The sequence below is a fragment of the Podarcis vaucheri genome (assembly GCF_965113315.1).
Source record: "Podarcis vaucheri genome assembly, chromosome: 5".
Lineage (NCBI taxonomy): Eukaryota > Metazoa > Chordata > Lepidosauria > Squamata > Lacertidae > Podarcis > Podarcis vaucheri.
In genome coordinates, this window is record NC_138763.1 from 80,381,669 (window position 1) to 80,395,517 (window position 13,849).

The window sequence follows — 13,849 nt, forward strand, 5'->3', positions numbered from 1 at the left end:
GTCAGGGTGCTGCCTCATTTTCAGGGACCGTCTCTTAATTCTGGACATCACTGCCCCCTAAGGAGCACGATCCCATATTCACAACTGCTAGGCACTGTAGAGACTTCTTAGGATGAAAACCTTATCAGTGCTGGTTGTGTATAAACTTTCTGAGCAGTCAATTATTTGTAGCGAAGCTGTGCTTTGTGGTTCCTTTTTTTAAAAGGGGGTTAAACTTAAGACTCTGTAAAAGGAAGGTTTTACCTGTGGGTTCTGAGATCTTTTTTCTGAAATTCCCCCCCAAAAAAACTAGGTGCACCCTATGGGCTGGTGCGTCCTATAGGGCGAAAAATACGGTATTTTTGAGAAAACATGTATAGGGTTTACTGACAGTCATCAACTAACATTTATTCAGAGTAGATGGTAGAAATGTAGAGTTGGAAAGGCCCCAAGAATCATCTGGTCCAACCCCCTGCAACAAAGGAATTACAACTAAAGCACCCATGACAGATGGCCATTCAACGTCTGCTTAAAAATCTCCCATGAAGGAGAGTCCACCACCTTCTGAGGGAGTCTGTTCCACTGTCGAACAGCTCTTACCAACAGAAAATTATCCCTGATGTTTAATCAGAACCAACTTTCCTGTAACTTGATGCCATTCATTTGGGTCCTACCCTCCGGAGCAGGAGAAAACAAGCTTGCTCCATCTTCCATGTGACAGCCCTTTAGATATTTGAAGATGGCGATCATATCTTTTCTAGGCTAAATATACCCACTTCCTTAACCATTTCTCATAAGGCTTGGTTTCCAGACCCTTACTCATCTAGCTTGCCCTCTGCACACATCTGAACTTGTCAATATCCTTAAATTGTGCTTAGAACACCTCACCTGCTCCTCAAAAGATTATAGTCAGAGGCTCTGAAATTACACCCACAAACTCCTTTAATACCCTTGGGTGCAGCTCTTCAGGCCCTGGAGACTGGAAGTCATTTAAAGCAGCTATGTGTTCCCTTTCTACCTGTCCTATCTTGAGCTACATCATTGATCCTTGCGTCATTGATGCTGTTATCTCCCTGTTGGGCACTATTTTCCTTTTGGGTGAAGACAGAGGCAAAATAGGTGTCGAGTAATTCCGCCTTCTCTCTAACCCAGGTTAGTCCCAGCCATTAATTCCAGTGCGCCTGTTCTGATTAAAACTCAACTGAATCCATTGCCAAGTGGTTTACCAAGAAACAGGCAAGGGATTGTTGTATCGCAATGCAGTCTTGTGTAACGCTCTCCGGCCAAACATTTGGATGCCTGTCACAGCCCTTTCCACTACTGCCTCTGAAGGACGCTAGCTGTTTGTGAAATTAGGAAAACGATGGAAGATATTGCACAAATTGTATGTAAGGGTCTCGCTCGGAAAAGGGAAATAGTTGGAGTAATTGTGGTGTTCTGCCATTAATGCCACTCGACTGCTGATTGCAGCACCATTGCTGCACAGCTGGCAAAGATCTAAGTATGCTTCCCCCCCGACGGCAAACAGTTCTGAGGACTGACGGGGGTGCAGGGCAAAAGCACTTAATGATACATTTTCTTCAATGATGAAGAATACTTCAGATCCATTTGGGGGATGAGAAATGTGTCCTAATGAGGCAATTAGTCAAGACAAAAAGGCTGTAAAGCAATTTAATTAACACTGCTCCTGGTACATTTGAGGACAACTTTGTATCTTCTGGAGATTACATTTCTCACTGGAGTGAACAATGGCCTGCTGCAGTCCAGGTTTTGCATGGGTAAGTCATTGGAGGATGCAAATACATCTCATAAACGATGGGATGCATCGCAAAAGAAAGCCTGTGTAGCGGATAGAGTATTGAGCATCTAAGCAACCGAGATTCAGATCCCCACTTAGTTTGCTGGGTGCCACCACTGGTCCCTTTCAGTTCTCAGTTGGGACCAGATCATGGTGGACTGTGCTGAGGTCTTCGGAAGAGCTGTAAGATGCAGGTCAGATCCACATGACACATTTAAAGCAGGACTGTCTTGTAATTTGATATATCTAGAAGACATCATACAAAGTCAACAGTTTGAGGAGTTGCAGATCATGGGTAGATGCAAGACTAGCCGCTACCCAAACGTATCTCTCCAAATGTAGTCAGCTGAGGATGGTGGCCTTATATCTTAATCATTGTTTGCACATCTTGATTGCACATGATCCAAAAGAAACAGAACTGTCATCCCACACTGCCTATCAAGCCAATACCAGCCCTGAGGTTAAATCTCTGTGGCCAGTTAAACTGCCTCTTCCACCTGGATGCTTTTAGCCACACTGGTGGTGAAATAAGAGGACTCAATAGAACCCTTTTGAAAGACAGGGTTAACAACGTAATGGACGATGCAAGGAAAGAGTCTTATTTATTTGATGTGAGATTTGCTGTCAAGAGCACACACTGGGCCTCTTACTCAGTAAGCGTTTAACACTGCATCTCTAGCTTCTTGGCAAAGTGGGTCCAACAGGCCATCGCCTCCTGAGAGAGAGAGAGATGGACAATGTTAAAACATAAATAGGTCATTGGAGGTTTCCCCCCACCTCTTAAAAAGTACACTGCTGTTCATGGCTTCAGGCAGCCTGGAAAAGTTTTGCAATGCTATTCAAGCCTCTTGATTGGTCTGTGTGTGTGTGTGTGTGTGTGTGTGTGTGTGTGTGTGTATTTCTCCCTGCTGTACCATATAACGCTAGAATTCCTCAGCCCAGTATATCTGAAGGAGCATCTCCACTCCCATTGTTCAGCCCGGACACCGAGGTCCCGCTCCGAGGGCCTTCTGTCAGTTCCCTCCCTGCGAGAAGTGAGGTTACAGGGAACCAGGCAGAGGGCCTTCTCGGTAGTGGCACCCGCCCAGTGGAATGCCCTTCCATCAGATGTCAAGGAAATAAACAACTCTCTGACTTTTAGAAAACATCTGAAGCCAGCCCTGTTTAAGGAAGTTTTTAATGTTTGATGTTTTATTGTGCTTCTAATATTCTGTTGGGAGCTGCCCAGAGTGGCCGGGAAACCCAGCCAGATGGGCGGGGTACAAGTAATGAATTCTTCTTCTTCTTCTTCTTCTTCTTCTTCTTCTTCTTCTTCTTCTTCTTCTTCTTCTTCTTCTTCTTCTTCCTCTTCTTCTTCTTCCTCTTCTTCTTCTTCTTCTTCCACCAGCCCAAACCTGGGCACTGTATACTGTATTTGATTGTTGTATCTAATATTTGTGGGAGGCTGAGGATGTGTTGCTCTGGAGGCAGGAAGGGCTCTCACCCAAGGGTACACAAACATCCAGGTCGATTTCATCTCCTGCCCTCCATTTTTCTTTTGTGTATGTGCTGTTTTCAACTCACCCATCTCAAACAGCTCTGAACAATAACTCGCAAAGTCAGCCTGAATAATAGTTTCCTCTCTGCAGGCTCAATTTCCACCAGTAGTCTGCAGGTTCTTATCTAGGTCGTCCATCCCCCCTTTGAATACCATTTTATTTTAATTCACAAACATGTCTTCCATATACCTAGCTGTTTGGGGGCAAGCTGGGGGAAGGGTTTGGGCAAGCTGTGAGGGGAGAGACAACAGAGTAGGTGAGGTGTCAAGGGACGAGGGGTTGCCTAGTTGTGGGAGAAGGGATCGGCAGTGGGGTTGGGGGCTAGGGGTTTTTGGCTAGCAGATCCCATAGTTAGAATCAAAATCTATGAGCCCTACTAAAGAACGGAAGGAGCCATCTGTATTTCTTCTATCATTTTTTTTACATTTCTTAGAAATGTTTTTTAAAAGCGAAACAGAAAACAAGTTTATATTGTACCCACCGAAATCCAGATCGTTAATGTTGCACTGAAACACAGTCTCTCCATTTACTATGAGCTGCACTTCATTCCAATCTGGTATTTCTTCAAGGATTACCTGGTGTCCATCGGCTTTCAGCACAGCTACAGAAAGGCAGTAGGTAGGTAATGTTGCTAAAATACAATGCTATTGACAACCAGATTCAGATAAGAAATGGAGAATACTGCTGGTTTGTAGTACTTCTTGTTACTTTAAGGGGTGCGTCATCCGAGTAAGCAGCTGAATTTCTTCAAGACACTTAAGATTTATATCAAGACAGCTAAGAATAATATCGTGCCTTCATTTGGGAGGAATATGCATTAATATGGTTTAAAAATAGGAGGAGCAATACCGAGTCGGATGCTGAAGTTTCGTCATGTGTTCTCTGAGTCTGTAGCAGGAAAGCAACAAACATGGTTTCAGAGTCAAGGGTAGGGTACGAGGGTTTGATATAAGGCAAAAAAGATGGTTTAAGGAGTGAAAGTTACTTCAGACATTTTGGCTAATCGGACTATACATCATCTAAAACATTTTGAGAGAGGGAGAACCTGGCATATCAGGACCTTCTCACAGAAAGAGGTTTGCTTACTTTGCAAGTTGAGTGGAATCTGTTCTGGAAGTCCGTTCGACTTCCAAAACATTTGAAAACCAAAGCGCAGCTTCTGATTGGCTGCAGGAAGCTCCTGCAGCCAATCGGAAGCTGTGGAAGCCCCATCAGATGTTCGGCTTCCAAAAAAAGTTCGAAAACCAGAACAATCACTTCTGGGTTTCAATCGTTCGAGAGCCAAAACGTTCGAGAACTAGGCTGTTCAATTTCCAAGGTACAACAGTACCTTAGTAGGTGGGCACAAAAACGTTATGAATAACGGCATTTGACAAAATGAACATGCAGGCTCAAGGAATATGGATTGCAGCAGACTTCATATCCCTTTACAAGCATTGTCACAAACACTTATTTCAAAACTGGGTTTAGGCCCACGTTCGGTACTGAAGTAGCCTTCATCACCCTGTTGACCTCTTGTGGGAGAAAGCATAGCCTCCGACATTTCTCTGATTAAAATAGGGGTGTCCTATTCAAAAACAACAATTTTACTATTCATACCCCACCTGGGTTGGTTATATTTATATCCAACAAATATAAAAACATAACGGGAAAAAATAAACATTTAAAAAAATTCCCTATACAGGGCTGCTGCCTTCAGATGTCTCTAGGGCTGGATAATGCCATACCCTCCAATATTTCTACAATGAAAATAGGCACACCCTAAGGAAAAGCAGGACATCCCAGAGTCAAATCTGAAACTGGAGCTGCTTCTGTGCATCCAGGACTGTCCCTGGAAAACAGGGGCACTTGGAGGGTCTGAGAAAGATGAATTCAGCCCTATTGATTCCTACTGATGTTTCACTAAAGCAGTGGATCCTATCAACCATGGTATCTCACTGGTTTTATAGATACAGATAGGTAGCCGTGTTGGTCTGCCATAGTCAAAATAAAAAAATTCCTTCCAGTAGCACCTTAAAGACCAACTAAGTTAGTTCTTGGTATGAGCTTTCGTGTGCATGCACACTTCTTCAGATACACTGAAACAGAAGTTGCCAGATCCTTCTATATAGTGAGAAGGTGGGGAGGGGTATTACTCAGGGGTATTCCCACCACTGAGTAATACCTGAGTATAGTGAGAAGGTGGGGAGGGGTATTACTCAGGGGTATTCCCACCACCCTTCTGAGTAATACCCCTCCCCACCTTCTCACTATATAGAAGGATCTGGCAACTTCTGTTTCAGTGTATCTGAAGAAGTGTGCATGCACACGAAAGCTCATACCAAGAACTAACTTAGTTGGTCTTTAAGGTGCTACTGGAAGGATTTTTTTTTATTTTGGTTTTATAGATTGAGAGTAGGAGTAAGAACAGTGATAAGCTGGTTCTGCTTCTGCTTACAGGGCCGCTTTTAGAAGATAGCACTGGAGGTGAGATTGCTTGATTCCATGGCAGTTGTGCTGTGGAGTCCTGTAAGGTTCTATCTTATCTCCCAATTTTCTAAACACCTATATGAATCCTCTGGTTAAGGTCATCGGGGAATGTGGAGTGAGATGCCATCAATATTCTGGTGACATATAATAATATAATAGTAATTTATTACTTATACCCCGCCCATCTGGCTGGGCTTCCCCAGCCACTCTGGGCGGCTTCCAAAAAAATATTAAAATACTGTGATACATCAAACATTAAAAGCTTCACTAAACAGGGCTGCCTTCAGATGTCTTCTAAAAGTCTGGTAGTTGTTCTCTTTGACATCTGGTGGGAGGGCGTTCCACAGGGAGGGCGCCACTACCGAGAAGGCCCTCTGCCTGGTTCCCTGTAGCTTGGCTTCTTGAAGTGAGGGAACCGCCAGAAGGCCCTCGGTGCTGGACCTCAGTGTCCAGGCAGAACGATGAGGGTGGAGACGCTCCTTCAGGTATACTGGACCGAGGCCGTTTAGGGCTTTAAAGGTCAGCACCAACACTTTGAATTGTGCTCGGAAACATACTGGGAGCCGATGTAGGTCTTTCCAGACTGGTGTTATATGGTCTCGGCGGCCTCTCCCAGTCACCAGTCTGGCTGCCGTGTTCTGGATTACTGTTCTGGATCAGAACACTGTGTTGTTTTCCTGCTCCTTGGGTTCAGAGACAGGTGATGCTGTGTCAGTACTGAATTTGTGTCTGGACTTGGCAAGGGTTTGGAAGAAGACCAATAAACTGAAGTTGAATTCTAATAAGATGGAGGCCCTATAGGTAGATGGTTCTCATGCCTGGGAATTAAGTGTAAAGGCCTTTCTGAAGTAAGCCTGGCTTTGACTTATAGGGGATTTCTTTTCTTGTTTTTAAATGAAAGGGATCTAAAGTCATTGAATCAACAGATGGATTTGGTATGATTAAGAACAATGGGAGGTTGATTGAACTCAAAAGTCGAGAGTAACTTACTTGTTGTGGCATCACACCATAATAACCAATAATTAGCCTCCAAGTGGCCACAACCTTTTTATTTCTAATCTATTTTCTCATGCAGTCCATTGCCCACTTACCTGAGTGTCAGCTCCACTGAACTCAATAGGATTTCTTTCTGAGTAGACATGCATAGCATTGCACTGTTAGTTCAGGAGATATGACTGCTTTTCAAATTTGCCTTGCCTGCAAATGTACAGGAATCACGTATGCTTGATTTAAAGATGGCCTTCTTTCGCTTTTTAGTCTACGGTTGCCATACGTCCAGAATTTCCCGGACATAGCCGGGATTTGGCTGTTGGAAGCAGTATCTGGGTGGGAATCACTGTAATGTCCAGGAAAATCCAGATGTATGGCAACCCATGTTGGAAGTGTAGAATTTGGTGAATTTCCTTTTAAAAATGCAACAACTTTGGCAAAAACTTGGTTTTTTTCAGATTTTTCAAAAACAGAAAACAAAACTCAAAAACTGTTGTGTCTGGATTTTCACTTTTTGAAATATGGCAGCCCCACTCCGGTGTGCAAAAAAAGAGTGAGAGACTCAAAGCTGTTCTACTCCCTGTACTATGAAAACGTCTCTTCTGTCCCTTCACAAATGTAGCTTGGGTTGCCAACTAAGCTCATTTGCCCTTAGCTAGAGGAGGATGTGAAACCAGAAAAAGCCCGGCTATAGAAAAGAAGGGCATCCTTGGTTTAATAACAACAAAAGCAAAATGAAAGTCGAAACCATAGAATTGCAGAGTTGTGTTTTTATATTGTAAACTGCCCTGTGATCTTGGGATGAAGGGCAGTAAAGAAAATAAAGAAATAATAATAATAATAATAATAATAATAATAATAATAATAATAATAATAATAATAATAAAAAAAAATTTCTACCCTGCCCATCTGGCTGGGTTTCCCCAGCCACTCTGGGTGACTTTCAACAGAACATTAAAAACAGAATAAAACTTCAAACCATAAAAACTTCCCTAAACAGGGCTGCCTTCAGATGTCTTCTAAAAGTTGGATAGTTGTTCATTTCCTTGACATCTGATGGGAGGACGTTCCACAGGGTGGGTGTCACTACTAAGCAGGCCCTCTCCCTGGTTCCCTGTAACCAGATTTACTGCAATGCGCTCTATGTGGGGCTACCTTTGAAGAGGACTTAGAAACTATAGCTAATCCAGAATACCGCAGCTAGACTGGTCAATGGGAGTGGCCTCTGAGACCATGTAACACCTGTCCTGAAAGACCTATATTGTTTCCCAGTATGTTTCCGAGCACAATTCAAAGTGTTGGTGCTGACCTTTAAAGCCCTAAACGGCCTCGGTCCTATATACCTGAAGGAGCGTCTCCACCCCCATCTTTCACCCCAAACACTGAGTTCCAGCGCTGAGGGCCTTCTGATGGTTCCCTCACTTCGAAAAGTGAAGCTTCAGGGAACCAAGCAGAGGGCCTTCTTGGTAGCGGCACCCTCCCTGTGGAATGCCCTCCCATCAGATATCAAGGAAATAAACAACTACCAGACTTTTAGAAGACATCTGAAGGCAGCCCTGTTTAGGGACGTTTTTAATATCTGATGTTTTATTGTGCTTCTAATATTCTGTTGGGAGCCGCCTAGAGTGGCTGGAGAAATCCAGCCAGATGGGTGGGTTATAAATAATAAAGTATTATTATTGTTATTATCATCATCATTCCCACCCCATTTTCCTTCAGCATGGGACATGTCTGGCAGGCTACGTCACAAACCTTGTAAGCCCTGCAGACGGAAGGTCCTATGTTCAACAATGCTGCAGCTCCTGTAGGCCCCGTATCTGAGAGTCACCAGTGCATTCTTTGGCATTGCTGGACCACGTTGCAGCCCTTGCCAGGAGGGTCCAGAACAAATAAGGGAAAAGACTGTTTCAGGACAGAAACAGTTGTGGACACTTTCCTTTCTCTGCTGGACACTATGGAGAAGCCAGCTGCTGCTGCCACTGCTGCCTACGTTGTGTCTGTTGTGTCATTCACTGCCTACTGTTGTGTCATTCATTGGAACTATGGTGAGCCTCCCTCTCTGAGATGTAACAAAGGACAGCTCCTGATGCCCAGCTCTGGTGTCAGGGACCGTGCTGAGGAGGGCTGCACTGAGGAGGAATGGTGGGAGCCTCCCCCTCCCCCTGATCAGGATCCTGAATCTTCCTAGGAGCAGGAGGACAGTGTACATTTGGAACAGTGGTTTGCAGAGGGGCATAGTTCAGAAGGCAGAAGCTGGGAAATACTGGATGGGGAACAGCTAGGAGAAGAAGCACTGGGGGTTAAAGATTTACTGTCTCTGGAAAGCACTCATCCTTCTCCACAAGCTCTAGAAGAGCTGAGAAAGTGGCAGAACAGAAAGCACACAATGCACAGAGGGTACAAGCTCAGATTACAAGATGTGGGAGTGCTGTGGATTAATAGGGGGTAGGATTCTTAACTGGGAGCACTGCCATTCCTAGGAGATAGGTTCTTTGTTTTCTCGCTGTGGTTATTAAAGTTACTAACTGGTAAGAAGACTCCTTTTCCTTTGTTCTGCTTATCTACTGCCCCAGGATAAGGAAGCCGATTCCCTGAAGCCTGTCATCTGGTGGTATTTGATTTCCAGAGGGAGAAAGGGGAAATTGCTGGGGCTCATACTTGTTTGAACAGACTGTGGTCACTTATTGGCAAAGGGCAAGTGTCATGGACTGGTTGGACCCAGAGGAAGGGTGGGAGGCATCAGCTGGGGAACCCCCAAGGGAAGAAGGCTCAGAGCCTGGGGATTGGTGGTAGGATGACAGTGAGTGGTCAGAGGGAGAATGCCTGGGAGGAGGAGGTGTTGGAAGCCAAAGCGGTAACAGGGCGTGGTGAGCAGGGAGAGTCTGTGGCAGAGAGGTCTAGAATCAGAAGCAGAGGTGGAAGCAGGAAAGGAGGGAGAACAAGAGGCAGAGATAAGTCAGACTGATGAATAAGCCTGGGTATCTCCCCTTCCCGCTGTGACAGGCTCCCCCCCCCCCGGTGTTCCAGGACCAAGAGAGGTATGAAGAGGAAGGAGCAAAGGCAGCATGCCAGCATAGTCTCAGATTGCTTGGGAAAGGCCCAAGAAAGGAGGAGACTTAGGCAGCTGTGAGACCTCCAAGCTCCACATGGCCTCACAGAGGCAAGACCTATCAAGAACAGTTCTGTTCATTAGGCTTGGAACTCTTGAGTGGATCTTGTTTCTTCTAATAAAGAGTTAACTTCACTTCCACCGTGCGATTTATTGCTGGCTTGTTCCCGACAGCACATGTACAAAATGAAAGCCACACGTCTTTTCTTTGATATACTTTTTTACTGACTACAGATTTTAAACTGTTTTCTGGATTCATCATAGCTGGGCTACAGTTCACTTTGATATCATCTATCAGAACGACTCGTAGACCTTAAAGCATAAAACATATAGCTCAGTCTAAACAAAGTCTATAAATACACCTTAGATTTGCCATAAATCTACACTATGTTATAAAAATAAAATATCACTAAAATAGTAACTTTAGGTATATAATATAATGCTCACATTATAAAAAGTTTGGGACATATTGCCACTTCGTATTGTATCATTAGCTCCATGAAGACAGCTCACCTGAGTAAGTCCAGGAGCAAAGGGGGCTTCTAAATTCTGACACTATGGGAGAAAGTTATTTCACTTTTAGCTATGCATTGGGGCAAGCTAGACATGACACTAACTTGTGAATGCAACTGCCATGCAGTACATATGGGGGGGGGACAACCTTTCCCCCATATACTCCAGTGACCTCCCGCCAAGCTGTTGTTAGTCTCCAAGGGTGAATCTTCCATGGGAAACTCAGAAAAGCTCTCATGATCTTCCACAAGGCTTTTAACTTGCTCTGCGTTCATACATGCACTGCAGCAAACTTGAGTTCTTCAAGTGAAACGTTGTACAGTGGTGCCTTGGTTCTTGAATGGCTTAGTTTTTTTAACAAATTGGCTCCCCAATGCAACAAACCCTGAAGTAAGTGTTCCAGTTTGTGAACGTTTTTCGGAAGCCAAACATCTGATGCAGCTTCTGCTTGAGTGCAGGAAGCTCCTGCAGCCAATCTGAAGCCATGCCTTGGTTTTCAAACAGTTTCGGGCATCAAACAGACTGCCAGAATGGATTAAGTTCGAGAACCAAGGTACCGCTGTACCTAGGAACATGGGCTGGTGCTTTGGCATTTCCAGTCCATGCAACACACAAAGGCCATTCCAGCTTTTCTGGGTTCCTCCAGCGATCCACCCAGAAGAGAGAAAGACTTGTATATTTTCTTTTGCCCGATCTCCAAGGAGCTTGGGACAGCATTCATAGACTTCCCTCATTTTTATCTTTGCAACAACTGCTTTGTAGGATAAGTCAAGTGGTGAGAGAGGGGCTGGTTAGGCCATCCAGTAACCTTTAGGAATGATCAGGGAATTAAAATGCAGGACCCCCCAGTCTACATCAGGGACTATGTCTACTACATATCACCATCAGTCAGGAGGGTGGGTGGGGGGGACCAGACCAGACTGTGCAGTGAGTCTGCATGTGTGACTTCCTACAGTGATGTGAAGATGCCCTGGAGAAATGCTGCCTTTTCCCAGGACACTTCACACAAACCCAGCCGTATATAGCAGTAGTACACTCTTCGCTTCAGTGGAGGCAAAATAAGAATGTGGAATAGTATTTCCTAGGAGGAATTAAATTCACTTGGAGGACATTCAATTTCCAGTGTTCAGGTTCTGAATGCCCTTGGACCATTGGCACACAACAGGGAGGAGTCAGGCTTATGGGAACCCCAAAGCTGGCAAAAGTAAAATTTTTAGGACACCCCCAAAAGGAACTGAGTGTGCTCAGTGGGGACATAACTGGCTATTGGGGTGGGGAATGGAAACTCAGAGGAGAATGGAATGGAATATCCAGGAAAAGGGCATGGCTGGTTGGCTGGTTGGCTGGTTGGCTGGCTGGCTGGAACCCTGAACAGGAGTCCTCCATGCCACATCTTTATTGCAGGTCCCACACGTAATATTTCTAAATTCAATCTCTCCATTGAAATGCTCAACGTGCTTATTGTGGATGGTCCATCCTGCAGTTCTGTAGCTGACACTTGTGTAAATCTACTGTTATTGTTAAGTTTGCATAGATACACATGCTGCGGTTATATATTTCAAAGCTGCAGAATAAGCTTGCGTTCTACTGCTCTAATACAGCTAATTTTAAATGAAGTTATTGAGCACTAACAATTCCCTGAAATCCACAAAAAAATGAAACCCACAAACCTCTACTACGTCACAAGTTATTACATGACCTGGCATGTTCACAGAAGGGTATTCAGACAGTATGTGCAGAAAACAGCCACATTTCATTTGACAGCACATTGATGAGTTACATAGCATCCCATATAAACACTGATTCCACCTGATTCAAAGATAGCTTGATGCATCCCCAACTCTGAAGTTTCCATCGTTACCCAATTTTAATTGTGAGCTATATTGCCATTTACGGAGTTTAGGATGTAGCTGGAGCTTATTCTGCTACTAGATCTGAGCCTTAGCCCTAAACCTGAAAGTTTCAGAAGATACCCCAAGGGGGGAAAATGCACCATGTTATACAGGGCAACATATCCCTTGAGTTTAGATTGTCAGCTGCATCAACTGTTAGATAGATACAAATCTCCAGGTGACTTGCAGGGATCAGAAGCAGAACATTTTCACACAGACATATCCTAAGAGAGCCTTTGCCAAGCTGGTGCACCCTCCAGATGTGTTGGGCTACAACTCCCACTGCCTGTGGCTGGAGTTGATGGGAGTTGTAGTCCAAAACACTGAGATGGCGCCAGGCTGTCCTGAGATATCTTAAGATGCAGAGCAATGATGGGGAGGAGGAGGAGGAGGAGGACAGTGGTGATGATGACAATGAAATTGTTCATGAATGGATGCAGCCAAATTAAAATTTACAAATTAAAATCAAATACCTGTTGGATATGCAAAAAAGGAAATAGGAACAATGTTTCACATGTGATGGGAATGCCGACCTATTAAACAATTCTGGAATGAAATTTATGAAGAAATCAAAAAGATGTTTAAAATATCTTTCAGTAAAAAACCGGAGGCATTCCTTTTAGGTATAATTACAAACGATATTCCCGACAGTCAAAGGAAAGTATTCCTTTATGCAACGACAGCTGCCAGGATGCTTATAGCAAAAAAATTGGAAAGGGAGAAAAATACCATCAATGAAAGAATGGCAAATTAATTTTTGTGAATATATAAAACTGGCAAGACTCACAGCATTCATAAGGGGACAATCGGACCAGAAATTATTAAAAGAATGGGGATATGCTAAAGAGTATATGAAAAAACATTGTTCTGGAGTAAGCATATCGGTAAGTAATGAATGATGCTTTACAGGGTTAAAGAAAAAGAAAAATGGTGTAAAAAAGTACAAAGATGGAAGTAATCTACATTAGACACAGCAATACAGTAAGAGTAAAAATTTTGAGGTCTTAGAACAAAGGAAGGAAGTCAATATGTGTATATGTATGTAATGACTAAATTAGAATGATGATATGGTTTTATTTGTAGATGTATGCTTTTTTGTTTTGTTTTCTTTTGTGTGTGTGTGTGTTCTGTTTTTATTTCTTGGTTGTATAGTATTATTTTGGATTCAATGTTTGTAATTGTTATGATTTTGCATTGAAATAATATTTTTTATTAAAAAAAAAAAAGAATGGATGCAGCCAAGAGAACACAGGATGAACATAAGGATTGGTCTTATACCAAACTGAACCATTGGTCCATCTAGCTCAATTTCACCTAAATTGACTGACAGGAGATCTCCAGGGTTTGGGGCAGGGGATGCCAAGAACTGAACCTGGGCTGTTTTGCATACAAAGCAGATTCTCTGTGCATCTGAACCCTTTTAAGAGAGACCCTGTAGGTTTGCACCGGCATGTGTACAAGAGACTTCTCTGCACCCGACAGCAAGAGGAACTTCACCACTTCTGAAGCTGCCACAAATTCCAGTCTTGCATGCGGCTTAGCAGCTGGGAAAGATGACGCC

At 43.7% G+C, this 13,849-nt stretch overlaps 1 protein-coding gene across 1 annotated transcript; it reads right to left on the reverse strand.

Moving 5' to 3' along the window:
* Positions 1-1,636: 1,636 nt before the first annotated feature.
* Positions 1,637-8,767, reverse strand: LOC309532298 (UPF0728 protein C10orf53 homolog). The gene is made up of 3 exons (XM_082222536.1): positions 8,527-8,767; positions 3,797-3,916; positions 1,637-2,492 (listed from the first exon to the last, which is right to left on the reverse strand). The coding sequence occupies exons 1-3, from the start codon at positions 8,618-8,620 to the stop codon at positions 2,428-2,430; spliced, it is 279 nt and encodes a 92-aa protein (XP_082078662.1). The 5' UTR covers positions 8,621-8,767; the 3' UTR covers positions 1,637-2,427.
* Positions 8,768-13,849: the final 5,082 nt, after the last annotated feature.